At 36.4% G+C, this 19,209-nt stretch overlaps 2 protein-coding genes across 2 annotated transcripts in view; both read left to right on the top strand.

Annotated features, from left to right (window-relative positions):
* The first annotated feature begins 2,291 nt into the window (after positions 1 to 2,291).
* LOC106134016 (sodium-dependent nutrient amino acid transporter 1) lies at positions 2,292 to 11,492 on the top strand. The gene is made up of 11 exons (XM_013333961.2): positions 2,292 to 2,448; positions 2,886 to 3,126; positions 3,516 to 3,661; positions 4,145 to 4,185; positions 4,272 to 4,364; positions 4,779 to 5,033; positions 5,514 to 5,718; positions 7,169 to 7,385; positions 8,275 to 8,537; positions 10,069 to 10,266; positions 11,206 to 11,492. Exons 1-11 carry the CDS (start codon positions 2,425 to 2,427, stop codon positions 11,446 to 11,448), a joined length of 1,926 nt encoding a protein of 641 aa, XP_013189415.1. The 5' UTR covers positions 2,292 to 2,424; the 3' UTR covers positions 11,449 to 11,492.
* A 4,411-nt stretch (positions 11,493 to 15,903) lies between these two features.
* Positions 15,904 to 19,209, top strand: part of LOC106133855 (tyrosine-protein phosphatase corkscrew) — a 32,672-nt gene continuing 29,366 nt past the window's right edge. The window contains exon 1 of the mRNA XM_013333700.2: positions 15,904 to 16,209. Coding sequence (XP_013189154.1) covers positions 16,055 to 16,209 — 155 coding nt within the window. The 5' untranslated portion in view covers positions 15,904 to 16,054. The remainder of the gene's footprint in view (positions 16,210 to 19,209) is intronic.

Below are 19,209 nucleotides of genomic sequence, written 5' to 3'. Positions count from 1 at the left end.
AAAAATGAAAGTTTTGGATAACACACATAATAAAGGAGAAAATCAGAGCCTTAATTCTCAATCCTTTATCTTTTCTCAATCTCAGCCTTTGAAAGAATTATCTGGACTCTGAATTGGCAAATGCTTTTCATAAAAAAATTTATAGAATTTTTGGAGATGTGTCTAGAACAAATGCAATGGAAATAATTTTTCGTTACTTTCGGCCTCCATCCGGCCATCCTCACTAATATCAATCTCAAGACTTGTTGTATTCTCTCATTGAAGCCACCTTGAGTTATAAATATGAATCAGTAATCAATGTCTGCATATTAATAGTAGTGACTTTGTTTAAATCTAGATAGATATATAAAAATCTCTAAATTATACTTTACACTGTTCATTTATTTAAATGTTCTTAGTTTTTTTTTTTATAGTGGTGGTTTTGGTTTTTAAACTTAGTTTATGGAATATCAAAAAAAAAAAAAACACTAAGAATTATAAGTTCTAAATATTTCACACAATTTAATAAATTATTTATTCGTACGCTGATTAGCCACTATATTAAAAAAATCGGATCTTCGTCAAATTAAATGTTTGGTCATTATCAGTTTTGCAACGCCTGGAAATAAGACTTTTTTTTTATAACAACAAAGTAGATATGTTATTATTTATTGTATCATTCATTAACTCATGTTAAGCTGTCCCTTTGCTTATATTCAGTAAGTATAAAAATTGGAAATGGTCGATAGTGTTGTAACTGTTCTCGTATTTTTCTGATATGAATAACGCCGAGGCAAAAGGAAGGTAGGCGTTGCTCAACTGGTAAAGAGAACTGCTCTCGTGTGTTGATTTTATGTGTTTGTATATTTCCATATTTATAACTCCCGTTTATTTAGGGTTACAAGTTGTCATGTTCGTGATATATCTAACTCTTGTGTGACCAAGAAAGACGAAGGACACAATGAGATCCTGCTGTTATTACATCAGATTTCATAGTTGAACTCTAAATCTAATAAGATGAATAATTTGCGCAACTAAACAAACGGGAAGAAACTAATCTGTTGTACCTGATCCTGTCTCACATTATCCGTCCGCCTTCCAATGTTCCGTAGCTATTAATTTTTATATGAACATTCTGATACGTTTCTAGTTTTAAAGTTTCTAAACTTGGTGCTATTTAAATCACGCATCTCCCATTGATCCGACAACTTGGGCAGTTTTCTGATGTGACTGTAACTATATTTATGTTGTTGTTCCATGCACCCTAGGAGTCTTTTATGTATCAAATCCGAGATAAAATGTAGTTAAGGAATTTCTAAAATAAAGTCTCAAAATTAATTCAAATCAAAGTTTTTCATTTTCCTTTATCTGAGAAATAATTACAAACTTTACACTTATATAACTACCTACACAAATACTAACAGACGTACCTGCGGATACGCTTTGATGAGATACCAAATTGCAAAAAAAGATCAAAAGCGAAACCTATTCCTTGGATTTTACCTTGTTTTAAATTAAACATGTAAAGTAAGAAAGTTTAATTTGGTATGTGTGGTTATGTTACATTGATGCGGCCAATCTCAAATAAATAACTGCGGTCTTCAATGCGATTCAATAAAACAGTAGAATTCCTGAACTATATGTCACACAATAAGATGTGTTATTAAACGTGCAATTAAACATTCAGCCTAAGAATACACTTACTATATAGGTGTACTGTTTTTTAATACACTCAAAAAATTCGGTATTTATAATTATGTATCAAAGACGGCCTCTGTGGCTCAGCGGTAGAACGCTTGTCTGTAACACCGGAGGTCCTGGGTTCGAATCCTGGCCAAGTCATGATGAGAAAAGAACTTTTTCTGATTGTCCCGGGTCTTGGATGTTTATCTATATAAGTATTTATTATAAAATATAGTATTGTTGAGTTAGTATCTCGTAACACAAGTTTCGAACTTACTTCGAGCCTGACTCAATGAGTATAATTTGTCCCGTATAAATTTATTATTATTATTATTTAAAAGAAAAGGTTATTGAAGACATCCCTTCAGCACGAATATATCATGACATCCATCAATTCAAAGGGTTGTTTGGAATCCCTTATGTTATGATAATACCGGAGCAAATGCTGTACAAAAAACATATACTTACAAATAGGTCGTTGCAGGAGGTCGTAGTATTTTGATGTCACTAATGCAGTATTGGTATCGTAGAAGCGGCGATATGTACGGTGTGTACCGGATTTATAGATACGGCGTGCAGAGCTCGGGTTGTCAGATAACAGCGATGCAGACGACCACTTGAGGCAGATAAAGAGATCGATTCATTGGCAGATAGCGTACGATACAATCTCGAGCAATTGCAAAATCTTGGGAGCGCAGTGTCCCGAAAAGGCAAGGCGGAGCGGTGCGACTATGGAGTGACTGACTTTCTCGTTGGATAGCTATGATTGACCCCGTTAGGATTAAGGTGAGGCTCCTATTAAATTTTCATTCAATTATCGTCTAACATGTTTATTTTAAATAAGTGTTTCTTGTCGAATGAGAGGAGTTTTAAATTCTTGTTTAAGATTGTTGAGCAAACTTACATGTTTGTACATTGCGAAATATTATAACGAGTTAACAATTCGTCACACATCTTAACTTAATTAAATTACAGGACTTAGAATAAATATAAGTCGCATATTATTACGAAAAGTTTTGTATTAAACACGTGGGTCATAATTATGCCAGGTGCTCGTGATATTATTTGATACTAGATATATGTCTACATGTAATAACATACAATTCAAAAACAATGTTTAAGTAATAACTTAAACATTGTTTTTGAATTGTTCATTTTCATGTTATTGCCTTCATCCGGTCGGGCAAAAATACCAATATTGTTTTTTTTTTACGTTTTCCCAGACTTTGATAAGATGGCCCCTGGTGCGAGCGCATCTCTGTTCGTTGGCGGCAGCGCTCAGCTTTCACAGCACATGGCGAGTGCCGCGCGATGGTTACCGGTACGGGGCCGTAGCGTACGGATTGGTGCTGACGGCGGCCCTCATGGCAGTGGGGCTACCAGGGAGCTTGCTGCAGCTAGCGGCCGGCCAGCTCAGCCAGCAGGACGCAGTCGGCGTCTGGCGAGCTGTGCCGTTCTTCAAAGGTACCTCTATCTTCAGGGAATACCGGTACGGGCGATGTTATCAGTGGGCTTGCTGCAGCAGTTCCATTTTTATTCACACAACATCATCAACATCAAATCAACTTTGTTTCTAGTTTATATTATTGGGTATTACATAATAGCCGGCTAGTTAAACAGCACTTTGAAATACGACCATGCACTCCATCTCTTTTATTCTTATCCTGTGGATGTCGTAAAAGACTAGGTACTTATTTGTGCAACATACTGTGATTTGATATAAGTAGGTTAGGTTGCTCATCTTAGGTTGATCCTAGCCATGTCGAAGATTTAATTTAATTTAAACTTAAGTGAGAGTTTCTGTCCTCATTCATCTTATCAACTATTCTATCTGAAAATTTAAATGATTTCAGGGGTCGGCTACCTACGGCTGCTGGTCTCTGCCTTGGGCTCCATATATACCATGGTGTATGTAGCCCTATTGGTTACATGCTTCCTGTACACCGCCAACAACTCCATACCCTTTGTGGAATGCCGCGAGGACATCCCGGTTGACGAGGTTAGTCTGAGTGACCACTAAATAATGTAAGTGTGTACCTAACAAAAATATTTAACAAGAAAATTTATTAAATATTAGATAACCTGTACCTACTTATATTCGATTTAATTTATGAGTGTCTTTATTATAAAAAAGTCGTCATAACAGGACGATTTTTAAAATTTTCGATAAAAAGTACCTAATAAAATTTAGACCCCAGCGCCTGGTGCAGTTTACTTGCAATTTAACTAAACTGCGTAATTGCGATTGTAATTTCTACAAAATAAATAATAGTGCTGAATGTATGTAAATGTTTTAAATATGCTCAATGGTTTTAAAGGAAACACCTTTTAAATCGGGATATTACGCAAAGACACGCTACCATTCAACAAAACTGAAAATTTCATATAGTTAATGTCAATTTTTGATAGAAGTACCTAGGTAGGAAGGTAAGGTAACCAATACCAATCACTCACATATTTCAATTAATTCTACTGGTTCTAGGTCGGATATGTAAATCTGTACAATGGGACGAGTTGTTTGAAGTAAGTAAGAAAAATATTTTTAATATAATCAAGTTTTATTTCATATTTCAATAAATAGTCTATTAATGAGAAATATTTTATACCAGCTCTACGTTTCTGGGCCCAGTGAGCGAGCAGCCAGAATACTTCACGGCAATGGCGCTAGTTATTCTAGTTTTGTGGACTGCTTTTCCATTTCTGTAAGTTCTCATCATAATGTCTTAGGTATAAATAAATCTAAAAAATCTATTCGAATCTCAATTCTATCATCAAGCCAAACAGCTGAACGTGGCCTATCAGTCTTTTTAAGACTGTTGGCTCTGTCTACATTGCATTTATGGCACATATACTCGTATACACAGGCGAAAACACTAAACAAATTGGGATAGTTTGTCATTGTATTCTAACTTCATGTAATGTGTTTTGTTCTCTCGTACAATAAAGGTATAACAAACAAATAAATTTACCAATTATTGAACTGTTTAGAACGTGTGCTACGTTGTTCTGCTTGGAAATCCTTTGTGCATGTTAGCACCTTAGTATTGACTGTTTCCTCATCTAGTAACTATGAAATTCTTAATTCTAAATAAAATAACTTTTAAATCTTTTTTCAGGTTATTTAATCCGACGAAAATGCTGAAACATATCCTGTACCCATTGGGCCTAGTCGTGTTTGTTCTTTTCGTCATAGTCATAGCTGCTATTGGAGATGCCCAGGGTTTAACCGATCTGTCGCCGAAGTGGGGTGGATTGGCGCGCCCTGGGCTCTGGTTCGCAGCCATCACCCAGGCTCTATGGTCTTCCCAGGTAGCTGGAGGGTACATGATATCTGCAGGAGATACCGTCTACGCTACCACTAATGTTCAGTGGTAAGTTTTCATGTTTATATTGAACGTAAGTTATAGGCACGTTTCTATCATATGTGCGTCTATATATTGTAATTATTGTGAAAAAATTTTGGCTTTAACTGCAGGCATGAATATATTTATTTCGAACAACGAACAAATAGGTATATAGATTTAGACTTTAACTAAAACTATGAATTGGGCTGAAATGTCTTTTTTGTATCTCTCGTAAGCATTTTTTTATATATGAAGGTAACTAGGTATAATTATATTTTTGCATTAAATGTTTTTATTTCTTTTGTTCACTTTGTATTTTCTTTATCGTACGACCCGCATTTCCATCTCGTTTGGTTCAAGGTGAAAATGCCACCGGCTCATTTTTTATTATTTTATATCGGATGACTTTGAAATAAATATTGACTAGCTCAAAATTGAGTCACATATATATTTTTAATAAATCACATTGAAGTAAAAGAAGTATACCTTAGTTATAGTATTACTCAGGTCAGCCCTCTTCATGACTGGTGCCAATATAATCGCGAGCTGGTGCAGCCTGCTGTTCTGGGGGGCGGTGGGGGGAGGCCATAGTGACGTCACCAGCGCCGCAGTCCTCATCGCCACGTACCAGGTCGCCGAGGACTCGCAGCTGAACCAAGCCTGGCCGCTGATACTATTCGCAGCCTTGTTTTTGTCGGGGATCATTACTATGGTAATTTTCATCATAGATACGCATAAACGTGAACGTGGCCATTCAGTCTTTTCAAGACTGTTGGCTCTGTCTACCCCGCAAGGGATATAGACGTGACCATATGTATGTATGTATGTATACGCATAAACTGATACGTAGGTACATACTTAATTGGCCTTATATAATATCAAGCTAAACAACCCAATCGCAGTAAAGACATAAATCGTGATAGCAGAGTTTCCATGGATTGAAGTATATTTATAATTCAACATTCGACATTCTGCACCGCGGCTACTTAGCCTTAATATAGCCTATTTAAGAAAAATATTTAGAAAATTATTCAAATTGACGGGCAATTTAACCTTCTTTAACCAAGTATATATTTACTACTATGCAATGAATATAGCGTTATTTATGCAAAAATCAAAGTACGACTGACAATGGTAGCTCATGAAAGCTGATGGTCCATTGTGAAGTCACTTCTAAACATAAAGACAGACAGACCAGCCTTATAAGTAGCCCATTAAAACGTTAACTTGTGGATTGACGCACATGCCAAAACCGAAATTATACAATCAATTAGGTACCTAATGTTCTCGATTGGCTACAATTTTAATAAAGACAAACTCACAAGAACTGACTAGGCAGTTCTCTTAAACCATAGTTCTTTTCGCACTTCCTAAATTTATTTTATTGACAGGTTTCATAATTGCAGGCAAGCTGGTTGTATCTAAAAAGAAATACAGAACTAAGAGATATAAGAGAAAAAGCGTACAAGTTCTTTTCAGTATTTTTGTAATACTGAACCGAACTTGTACGCTTTTCACGGGTAGCATTTTTACATATAAACCTTCCTAGGAAAACGTTCTTTTGAAAATTTTATACAGGAACAAACTCCGTCCACAACTTTCCGAGATTTCTTCGCAAAAAGAAGCTTATATTTGAACAGCGTACCAGACAATGAATGCAAGACAAATGATGTGACCAAAGCAATGACGTGTGGCGACGATTACATGTCGATGTTTTTATTCGAACGTTCACCTTAAACAACGCCTCTGAATTATTCTAATGGTTTAACCTGCAACCATTTTAGTTCCTTTTGTCCGCGGTTGTTCTACATAGAATTTTGTGGAAGGATAATTCTTGAACTTAGGTACTTCTTTCATGGTGACTCATTTGTTGACTTCTTACTGTTTATACATATTTGTCTTTTTTATTTCGTATGTACTTATACTCTTTCGAACCGGCTCGATTCTTTCAAGTTATTACTATTTCGGTTGTACACCATGCAAGCTCGGTTAAGAACATTTTAGACCAGATTTTTACAAGAACATTCTCTTACTCAACTCAACTCAAGTTGGTGAAATTGAAATCCACTGTAATTTCCTATAACGTTTCCATTTCTACTTGCCTTTCACATTTTTAATCATCCTCTCAATCTTGTTGATGCCACTCGGATTATTTCTTTCAGCTTATTCTCTTATACCCCATATATGACCGCTTCCGTCGTGTTGGTGGTTACAAGTGGCGGTTCCTATGCATTGGTTTCTCACTGCTGGGCGCTGCAGCAGCCGTCGCGACTCTGGCGGGAAGGCTTCCAGCGTTGGAGCTGCTGGAAGACACAGCGGCACCAATTCTCATTATAATAGCTACGGTGCTGGAGGTAGTTGCATTTGTACTCGTTTATGGTAAGTATTATAGCAATTGCCTAACCCTCATCTCTTAACTAAGTTATATGTATCTAAAGTTAATAGAATCGAAGTATTTTCTCAGCATGAATTCTCAGTTTTAAACATGCTGCCATTTTAGTAAACCATAGCTACAAACCCATGTTTTAATAATAATGCAGCATGTTTAAAATGAAAAGCAAAATCCTACAATGTAAGAGAAAAAAATGTACGTAACTACATAATGTACATATACTATTTTTTTTTAAATTTAGTTTACATTTGATGGTCTTGGTAAAGGGTCAGGTCAAAAGTACCCGAAACCGCCGAGCTTGCATTAAGAGAGTTATGAATGTTGATGAAGCGAAGGAAATATGCAGAGATCGTGGCAAGTGGAAAGAGGTAGTCTCTGCCTACCCCTCCGGGAAAGAGGCGTGATTTTATGTATGTATGTATGTTGATGGTCAAAATAAAAACTGAGCTGAGTGTTTTCAAACTCTCAATGAATGGATGTTGTTTTTGTTTTATGATTCAGATACGTAATTAATAGGCTTGCCACAAATCTGTGAGTGCGTTTTGAATGCAAATTATCACACTTTTCCTTGTTTCTTTGTTTGTCGCCGATTATTTGATTTGGTCCCGAGGCCTTGAAAAGGGAATACGTACCTATATGTTGAAGTCTTAATGGACTTCAACAAATACTCGTATACCCTATTATGAAAGATTTACTAGTGAATGAAAAACGGAATAACAGTAGGTTGGGTTGGTACCACAGTAGTATTTTCTTAAGTTTCAATGATAACAGCAGATACAAATTCTTCATTGAAAAATGAATTGAGCCAATGTTATAGCAAAACCAAAAATAGTTTCGTAACAGAGGCAAGAAACATAAAGGTCTATGTGTTTGCAGGCCAGAAGAATCTAGTCGAAGACATAGAATTCTTGATCGGCCGAGAGCTACCGCATGTTTGGAAATGGGGGTGGTATTGCGTTCCGGTGGTGATAGTACCACTGGGGGCTTGGTGGGTGATCTCCGAACTCTTGGACCCTCGCTGGGTTGAAGCACCTTGGACAGCCGCTGGTATCTGCGCATCAGCACTGCTTGCCTCACTCATACTGATGGCATTTGCTGCTGTGGCCGTGCTGAAACAAGTACAATACGACTTCTGCGAGGTAAGATTTTTTTAAAATATAGTTTCTTCACTTGCGCTTTGTGAATTTTGTTATTTTAACGACGCTTTCCAAATCTTCCTATAATCCTTTCTCAAGGAAAAGAGGTGATGATATTCATATCTTTTACTTACTACTTTTCTGATCATTACAAGAACTATGATTTGCATTACCTGCTCTCGCAGAATTTCAATAACGTTACCCAAGTTTGGCCAGCAATTGCCCTTAGATCCCACTTTAATAGAAAATTCCACTCTTTTTCTTTCATGTGGATGTCGTAAAGGCGACTAAGTTTTATCTAGAGCAGCTTTTACCGTGATCCAATATGGGCAAGTTCCACTGCAAATGCTGCTGAAACGGGAGTCACTTCACGTACAAACCGCAGACTTGCGCTATCCTGGACTATGGACAAAGGCTCCTTTCTAGAGAGATTAGAATGAGACCGGGATTGCCGCCATCAGGAAGGAGAAGAATATATTATTTAGAGGGCAATGGTGTATTAGACTCTAGTCAGATGTCGCCCTGTCGCCAGCAAAGCAATTACCTATAATGCAGTAATCATGCAAATCATGCAAGCCTATATTTAATGTTCTTATTAAAGCATAGTACTATGATTTGGAACAGCCCCTGCGAAGGTTTCTTGGTACGATAATGATTTATGTAGTGTAACGATATTATGCTTCCTACAAAGTATCGAACAGATTTATCAATAATTTACATACATACATATAGTCACGCCAATAGTTTTGAAAAGATATAAATTACATTGGTAATTAATTTAATAATGATTTTAGTTTATGAAAATTTTTTCTCATCTAGATCCGTGATCAGGCTTTTAATTCATTCATACTAGTAATAACAAAATGCAAAATAGGTTTGTTCGTTTGTTTCCTATTTAAGGGCCAGGAAACTATTGAACCGTCATCTTTACAAAATTTGTAAAGAATGTTGAGGATGTATGGTACTTCCCATTTGAGTGGAGTCGCGTGCGAAGTAATCAATTATTAGAATCTGATCTTGAACTAAACTGCATCAGATTTGGTCTCCGGAGAGGCCTTGCTTCGCGAATGACTAACACTTCCTTCAAATTTTCTTGCCTATGCGAATTTTCCTCGACCGTCTCAGGCGTCTATTTACTAAGGCTAGAACCTTGATACCTCTTGAATATGATATTACATTTCCTGTATTACAAGGTAATGGGGATTCGGTCTGTTAATACCTTGGGGATAGGTACCTTACTACTAAATACGCAGTCGAAATTTAATCTTACAAAGGGCCAGTCAATCAATGTAATGTATATTATTTAACTTACATTATAAATGCGTAAATAAGTTCGTTATTTACGATGATACCACTTCACAGTTAAACAACTGAACAAATTTTCATTTAATTTTGTATACATATTGCTTGAAGTACGGGAAAGTATATGGGGTAATTTTCAAAGCTCATTAAATACTTGACCGATTTTGATAATTTAAGTACAGAGACAAAACAAAACTTCAGGAGTAACAGGTAATGTCACGTTCAAATACAGAAGCTGCAGGCGTCCTTCAAAGCGTCTCGTCATTGGGGCCCGCGGGACCCCATCACGCATTACTACTGGCTGGCGCGGCGGGACGAGCTGGAGAGGGGGGAGGGGCCCTCCCGCTACTACAGGCCCCAGCTGGGACAGCTCTCGTTACGCTCCAGCTTTCTGCGGAGCGAAGTAGCTTCTATTAGCAAACAGTTGGAGGTATGTACATACAAACATGTATTTATCACTTGCTGGTTAAGCTTACTGACTAAAAAATACTTAAAGAACATGATCAGCTGTATGGCTTAATGATGCAATTGAAATTCAAATAGTGATGGGTTGCTAAAAGAAGAATCCCCAAGTTTATTAGCCTTTTCATTGATTAACTTTTACAATCTGCACGGAAAGAAAATAAACCTTCACACTATGTTTGTTCTTCACTATCAGACCAGCATGGAAGTACCTAAAACAATATAAATCTGTATTTATAACGGATGACATGCATACTGACTGACATATTAATGTACCTACAGCCCGATTTGGCATGTACATTTCTTACGTTGTACAGGTAGGATTTACCGATCTATACACAACGATATGTGATGCTAATGATCAATTTGATCACTCCAAATATTTCATAATTTAACTTCCATTTCAGTAATAACAGTTATGTGATCAGTTTAGAGGTCACAACGTTAAGATGTTACGATTTGTTGGTCTCGTGCACGAACGCTCTCGTGTTCTCGTAAAATTTAATTGATTAAGATTGATCATTGTTAATTTAATGCTTTCTGTTATGTCAGTTATAAATTTTAACAATTTTGGAAAAAGTTTAATATATTTCTAAATGAATAATTCGTTTCCAAGACTTATAAGACATCTAAGTACATTACCCTTTTCACGGAATAGTTAAGTATCAATTTCTGTCATGTTCCAGTGATGGCGGAAGCGTGAGACGTTTTACTAGTTACTTATTAAAAGTACCTATGTATTTAAATATAGTTGAAAGCTAACTACCTACCTGCGTAGGTTACAAAATAGGTATTTACCTATATTTATTTTTACTGACAGCAATATATAGGAACGCCTGCGAGAGGCACTTATGTAAGGCTGCATACTTATGATTATGTTACTTTATGTGAATACTTTTTGCTACAGGTCATCGCCGAAGCCAAACGCCGATCCAACTCAGACGACTGGCTGTACACAGTCTACAGAAAGAAACAGTTGTATGAAACCTACCGAGAATTGTATTCAAAATCCCGGTCCAAGTCCTTAGACTGTGCCTGCCGCGAAAACAGGGCGAGTAGTGACTACTTCACGCCGCTGAATTCGCTCGCGTCCCTAAGGGAAGACAATAATAATGTTGTGTTTGTTAAGAATCTTATTATTGATAAATAGTATAGTGTTTAAATAAATAAGGCAAAAATCTGGAATGTTCATTACATGACGTAGTTTATTGTGAAAGTCCTTGCATAACTGTACCCCTATGGACTGGAAATAAGCACAAAAATATGAATAATAGAGCAATTAAATTTCTGTGCTATGATAAAAGGTACCTAAGTCAATACCATGGTGGTAACGTGAATTATTTATCGATTGTGTGAATGCTCTTTAATGTGAAAATTTCCGATTCGATGTAGATCACTTTGCTTCTATAGGAACGATATTATTTCTTCTATGTTCCTTCGTAGACGATGATTAAGTATTGAGCATCTTTTACATAAGTGATGGTGCCCAGTACTTTACTTTTCTACGGTATTTTTAATAGATTTTAACTATTTCCGTGTTTTTTGTGGTACGTTCTAGTGACTGAATGATCTTTATTATGTAAAATCGTTTTACCAACCGATTTCCCGATTGGTAAAGAATTCAAAGCCTAGACAAACAATATCTTTTCAGAAAAAAATCTAAATAGCTTTATTGACAATTTGTTAAAAAAAGAACTTTTCTGTGTAGGCTTTGTTCCCACTACTACGTTATAAAATATTTCAAAAAAATCTGATCAGAACAAATGAGTAAATCACCGTAATCTGTGAAATCACAACGGATATTCACTCACGCTGGCTATCGAACCCAGGACCTGTGCGGCTGGGTTACAACTGCGCCCCGAATTTGCCCGTTCAATAAGGTGCTTTCCATCATCCACATTCCTGTTCGTGAAGTCATCAATTTCGAAGTAATGCACCTTGCAATCCTCGCTCCCCCGGGGTGGGGCGGCTTCCGCGAGTGACCAAACTGGTTTGCGTCCGCATTCGAACGAGGTATCGACTGCATCCCATGCCTAATTGAACAACGAAAATTCATGAAAAGTATTTTTATGACAGTTATATCTTTTGCCTGGTAACTTCGCGGCGCAAGCAATTTCATTAGGTACAAACATATAGCGATGCGTGGACAAACATAACATAACGTCAATATCCCTTGCGGGTTAGACAAAGCCAACAGTCAGCAAAAGACTGAACGGCCACGCTCATTTGTTTTTTCTAAATGTTAGAATTAAGATTCAAATAGCGAAAGGTTGCTACCCCATCGCCTAAAAGAGGAATTCCAAGTATATAAGCCTATCCCTTAGTCGCCTCTTACGCTACGCCATGGGAAGCAGATGGAGTGGTCTTGTTCTTTTTTCTATTGGTACCGGGAACCACACGGCACCGGCATGGCGACGCGAGAACAAACATAAAAATAGAAAAAACTTCTTGTAACCCTCACAATTACAGTAAAACAAATTAAAAAGTAGCTCCAAAATAAGTTCGAGTCTTGTGTTGTGGGATACCAACTACGACAGATGAATACAATCATGCAATATTAGTTTTATATTCAATTAAAATAGGTACCTATAAGTAATGAAATCAAAAATACTTATGTCTTTTTTTGTTACATGCAGCCATTCGCGGGCGAGTCCGACTCGCATTTGACCGGTTCTGTTTCTTTCTTGACTCCATTTCAGGTCTGCTAGAATTGCTATTCGAATACCTTCGATAAGGAGGTGCAAAAATCACTATGGCTACGAGAAATAAACAACGATTTAAATAATGCTGTTAAATATATAGGATTATTTTAGAATATCTTTTTCAGGAACTAGCCTCCCCACAAAGATCATTAGGTAATAACCATTTAGCTATAAGTAGTTAAGTTAGCGCATTGATCTTTGTAAAGAGGAAATAAACGGATTTGAATATTGAATGAGTATTCAAATAATAATAAGTATACAAGCATGATGAGTTGGAAACTGTTGATGTCTTAATTTTATAGTACCTACCTATCTATTGATTAGTGCAATAACTACACAAATAGGTACTTGGGTATTTCTTTGTGCACTTTTCAGAACATTGTGGTGTATCCGCATTTTTATGACGCTGATGTCACTACCAATCCCAACTTCATAGAACAGATAGAGAGATAGACTCTTTATTGCACCATAAGAAAAAGAAAAACAGAAAAAAAAAAACACAGGTAATGAGGTACAAAGGCGGACTTATCGCAAAAGCAATCTCTTCCATTTAACCTTAGGGTGGGAGGAAATTAAATTAGAAAGGCGATTAAAATAGAAAACAATTACTTTTCTGAAGAAATTAATAAATCTATCTATATAAAATTAATTTGCAGTTCCGTATACTTAAATTGTTTATTTTTGTATGCGTACTCTATGAACTGAAGGAACTCAGCATTCCTACCCTTTTGCCTTCTATTTCTTTTTGTTGTCTTCATCATTCTCATGGTGTTCGCCCGACCGTTCTTGCTAGGCAATAATCCTTGGGACGACAATCCAGATATAAGTCAGTTGCCTTTGGAAACCTGACAAAATGATAGGGCTTAAAATACAAAGCATCCCCCTTTGGATTCGTGACCGTCCTCCACGTAAGATCATCGGTTCCTTTTTATTTAAAGTAGGTTAAGGATAAATAATTTTGAGATAAACTAATCTAAGTAATTATCATAGATAACTGGACTTGGCTGTTGGTCATCGACCCAGTTCAGATAAGCGACGACAGCACAGTTAGTGTTAGTGCCAAATTCATGAATGAGCATGATTTTGGTATTCTGGTTATGTGTACGTCTGAGTTAACGGTATAATTAAAATATGTAGTTGTAGCACAATGCTCATTTGTTAAGTACAGTTTTGATACTTACATCTAAACGTTACTTACCTACGATATATGTATGTATGTTCATCCTGGCGTCCCATTCTCGCTCCTGGATTAGTGCATTTGTGATCTCCGCAGCCTTTACACGGGAACTTATATCCAATCATTTTAAAACACTATATGAATGTGCCTGTGGCCTTAGTCGCCTCCAGCGATATACATGGGAGACAGATGCGGGGATCTGAATCTTAAGTTTCGGGAACCACACGGCACAACTGCGTCGTTACCTAGGGAGGTGAGGTAGGGAAATGGAGGAATTTAATTACACATGTTGTATTATTAAGGTTATGTTTGGTTAAATAAAGTTTCACTATGACGCTCATTTATAAACATACGTAAGACGTTAAAGATTTGATGCATATAGTACAACTTATCATTGAATGCTTCCATTGTTGTGGTCAAAACAAGGCATTAACTATTCAAGTAGAATCATGTTAATCACCGTATAAGTCCCCGCTACGTCATCGAGTGTAGCCAGCATTTGCAATGAAGCCAAATGCGTCGTTCTGATGCTGACCACGTCTCTTCGAGGAGGAATTATGCGAAAGTGCCATTACCTCCGTGCGTGGCGAAGGACAAGTCGTGATGTATGTCGGGCAGACACACAGAGCAAGGTATCGGGTTAAGTGCTCTGTGGTGAGAAGCATCTGTAGAGATCGACGTGTTCTCTTTACCTCTTTTGTAAGTTTAATCGCTTATATGTCGTTGAATTATGCCGGTATGAAAGTATAGTATGTGTATTGGTAACATTGTGGTCTGTTTACCACACACCTGAGCTCTAAATTTGATGTATGTATTATATTGCGTTTTCAGCATCGCGCGAACATAAATATAACACTAATCTCGAAAAGGTTTTTGATTCAGCTCTATATTTCTTTACTTGATCAATAACATTTTTCAGTAGATAGCACCAAGCCCGGAAGATACAGATATAATTTTTTAAATTCATTATTCTAACATATCGAGAACATATCTATATACGATGATATGTGTTGTGATCATGTAAAAAACCTAATAGTTATCTCTTCTGGAAAATGCGACAATATTAGTTTTCCTATTTAAATAATAATGTAAATTCCATGGTATGGACATATAAAACGAACAAATCCGCAATTTAAACTATAATTTACGACCCCAACGTGACTTCAATAAATAAGACATCATAACAAGTAAAATGTCACAACAGAGTAATTAGTTATAGATCTCTATATCTTGTTAGTGTAGCTTTCTTTGTCAACAACACAAAGTGCGCAGTATTTGACATATTTCTAAGGCAAGCACTAAAAGCCTGCTTGAATCTTAATCAACGAAAGTTATTGAATCATTAAAAAAATAAAGATGTATATAGATGATTTTTACTTAATGATTTGATTACTTAAAATTAATTTAACATTTTGATAAAAAAAATAATAATTAAAAGTTGTTCTTGTTCTCGTTTGACAAAGCAGTTAGTGCTGTAACACTCATTTTTAGTAATTATGTTATTTCTGAAGGCCAGAAAGTACTTACCCGCATTTGTAAAGAATTTATTTGATGGTTAGATACTCGTCTATAATTCTCAATGCAAGTCTTTGTAACATAAAACAATAATCAATCATCTTTATGCGGGTCTGCGCATTCTACGGCCATAGATACTCTAAAGGATCTGCGATCTCGGGGATACCTTGCAAGTGACGCAAAGATCTTCGGTGCGCGCGCGCAACCGCATTCACGTCGAAAACGGCGCGCGAAGCGGATCGCGTAGCGGTAGAGGTCGCGCGCGAGTGTACTTACAGTTCTCAAATTTAAAAAAGTTTTTGAGAAGGTCTTCGGTTTGAAGGAACCATAAAGAATAACAGAGTTTTAAAGACTGGTTAGGTATGTCGAAGGAGGGTTCGAGGTTTAGTAGATTAGGGGTGCTAGCCCCGGCTGCGCTGTCAGCGTGTATGGACGCGTCGGTGCTGGCGGTGCCGGCTGCGGGGGCCATCGTCTCCACAGTCCTGAAGGAGCTGAGCAAGGCTTTTATGCTCAAAAAGTAAGTTAAATTATTTTTAAGTCATGAGGAAGACTATAGTCTGACTCTTGCTATGTATTATTGTGTGACTTGTTTTGACTGACTTAAACAGATTTTCTCCTTGCCTATACTCCCGGTTGAAATTGAATGGTTGCATTTAATGATTTACCTTTATACAGATCACATATACAAAATGTTTAATCTTTATGTTAAATGTAAGTATAATTTTGGTGTGAAGATTAAAAGAGATTTTAGGACATAAAAAAGATTGAATAATAAACATATAAACAAATTACACAGATTGAGATTAAAGTTACGAAAGAAAAATTAAAGCTTTTACTTTTTGTAGGCTTCCTAAGTTTTTGAGTTAGTTTAATGAGCAAGTTGAAGAAGCGATGATGCGAAACTACATACCGGGTGCCGGACTCGCACTTGACCAATATTCTTAGATGTATTTAAAGTATCTACTAGCGTTTTTTCATCCAAACCGGCATGGAAAATTTATAGATGGAAAAACTTACGTAAAATTAGATTATGAAAATAGTTTCGATGAAGCGGCATTTCCTGCAGCAATTTGAATCAAGATGTAATCGTCACGATTCAAGTTCCACCAATATTTTATTTTATCCTTACGATTACGACTAACACCGGTTTTTAATTAATTCCCATAGAGCATGTTGTTACGTAATTGAAATAGTAAAATTTCTAGGCACGATAATAATTTGTGTTTTTATGGTCTTTTAATTCAAGTTGTGACGTGGGAGCTTCTTTTAATCAAAAAATAACAAGACGCATGTTCAAGACTTGACTGACTTAAAGTCCTATGTCCCCTAGCTGGGGCAGAGGGCATCCACAGTGCGTCGCCATCCCGCTCGGTCTTGAGCTTCGCGTTTTCATGTTCGAGAGATATACCGATAATATTAGTCCATCTTTTATGTCAGTTCATATAATTACTGTTCAAAATATTTGGAGCGATGAAATCTTTGACTTACGCGTTTACTTTGTACAGCTATTGCTAATTTCGGAATAAAATCACAAAGTATTATTTTTCTTCAGCTCATAATGAATTTTCGTATGGTACACGGTATGGGGTGCCCTACAGGGGAGCCTTGGGCCCGAAATGGGTTTTACTTACTAATAATTGTCCAGTCCAATTGTAAGTGAGCACTTGACCCCTAATTCAGACAAGTTTAGGAAAAAAGAGGACTTTTGGAAGCGTTTTCATTACTGTTGGTTATGTAGTCTCCATCGGCTTTATGAACAAAATCCCAAAAGTTTCGTTATAGTTTCGCAACAGAATCTAATAAAACGGCTGTTCAGAGTTAGTACTAGCATACATCTCAAGCCGTGGGTATAAGCGACGCCCAGGCTTTTCACAAGGGAGGCCCATGTGTCCTTTTAAGAACTTGGATAATTACTCAACGTTTGTGATACCTATTTGCACAAAATACGTATGTCCACGGGCCACGAGTCTTATACGAGATGTGTGTCTGACTACCGTGTCTCCGTTAATGCAACCCAGCTGATCTTAGTTGAAGCTAAGTTTTATCTCCCACATTTTTAAAACCATTGGTATACCATCTTTGACCACGTCAAAACTGACTCTGGGGCGTTTTTGCTAAGTTCTTATATACGAGTATACCTACATAAAAATTTAATAATACCTACTGTCACTGTCATGTGGAGAGCACTCTTGCCGCGCATGTCGTAAAAACTCTTAAATTCCATCGTTGAGTCAGGTGGTTAGAGCTAACCATGGTCTAGGTCTATTGTGACCATAATCTCTGTCTACCCCATAAGAAATATGTATGCTTTTATAAATATGTATATATTGATATGCTTTTTGAAGTGCTTACACTTATGGAAATAGCGTTATTGAGCGATAATGCGAATGCCCTCTTTTACTATGCTTGGCTGATAGATAAGATACTGCTTGGCGATTGTACCTATAAGTACTTTACCTTATTGAGATTCATGCAAACAGATTAAGTGGAACATGAAGTCAGCTTTTCATACATTGCATCACCCTTTTGTATCCATAGTCCTTCATATTTTTATTAGGTACTTAATAAAAAAACAACATGTTTTTGAAAAACAGAACGGAAGGTTAAAATTTATAGCCTTTTTTAAGAATTCTCTTGTAGATGACCATCTACCTACAACAGAAATGTTGCCAATGTAAGTTGCAATTTTATTATCAAAACAAAAAATAAAAAAGGCATGTTGAGGTAGGTAGGTATTATGACGGTAATTATGACTTCAACAGTTGTTAAAATGTTTATATATATAGATATATAATATATAATGTTAATGAATAATATGTAACGATATCATATTTTTCATTTGTTTATCTTATACTTACCTACTTTTATATGACTACAGAACAATTATTTATTTTTCTGAGAATATCGATATCAAAATACTTGAACACTTTTATTTATATTAGAATTACATATTACTTTAAAAATGACTGAAAATAGGTATTCTGTTTAAACAAGTTGAAATAAAAAAAGATTATTTTGAGCAAATACCTATTCCATTCAAAATACACATGCATTTAGTCTATGAGAACTAACTAGTAACTGCGCAGGAACATACTTCAAGGTACCTGCATATTTCAACATGGAAATATGCAATTCTTGCAAGAACGAGGTGCACCTGCGGGAGGGTCCAGAAATGCAAGTCTATGATCTCGCCGCGATGGCGGGGAAACCGCTAAATTCCCTTTGACAGCGCAAGCGCATGCTTAGCAATGCCGTGCCAGACTTCTTTTTTTAAATTCAGGAATGTGCATAGTATTTACGAGTATGCTTAGACTTTTTGTAAAAGCGAATAGTACTCATGTTTTAGTTCTATGTAGTAACTAGATATGAATATTTAAATAATTAAAGCTTGCATGGTTATAAAATATAACGACATAAAGAAGGTAACATATGAAACGAAAATGCAAAAAGTCTGTGACCAAAAATTTTAACGCAAAATAAACAGATTAAAAGATATTAGTTATCTTATTAACTGCTG

This window comes from Amyelois transitella, chromosome Z (genome assembly GCF_032362555.1).
Source record: "Amyelois transitella isolate CPQ chromosome Z, ilAmyTran1.1, whole genome shotgun sequence".
Classification (NCBI taxonomy): Eukaryota; Metazoa; Arthropoda; class Insecta; order Lepidoptera; family Pyralidae; genus Amyelois; species Amyelois transitella.
This window is presented reverse-complemented; position numbering and strand designations above follow the sequence as displayed.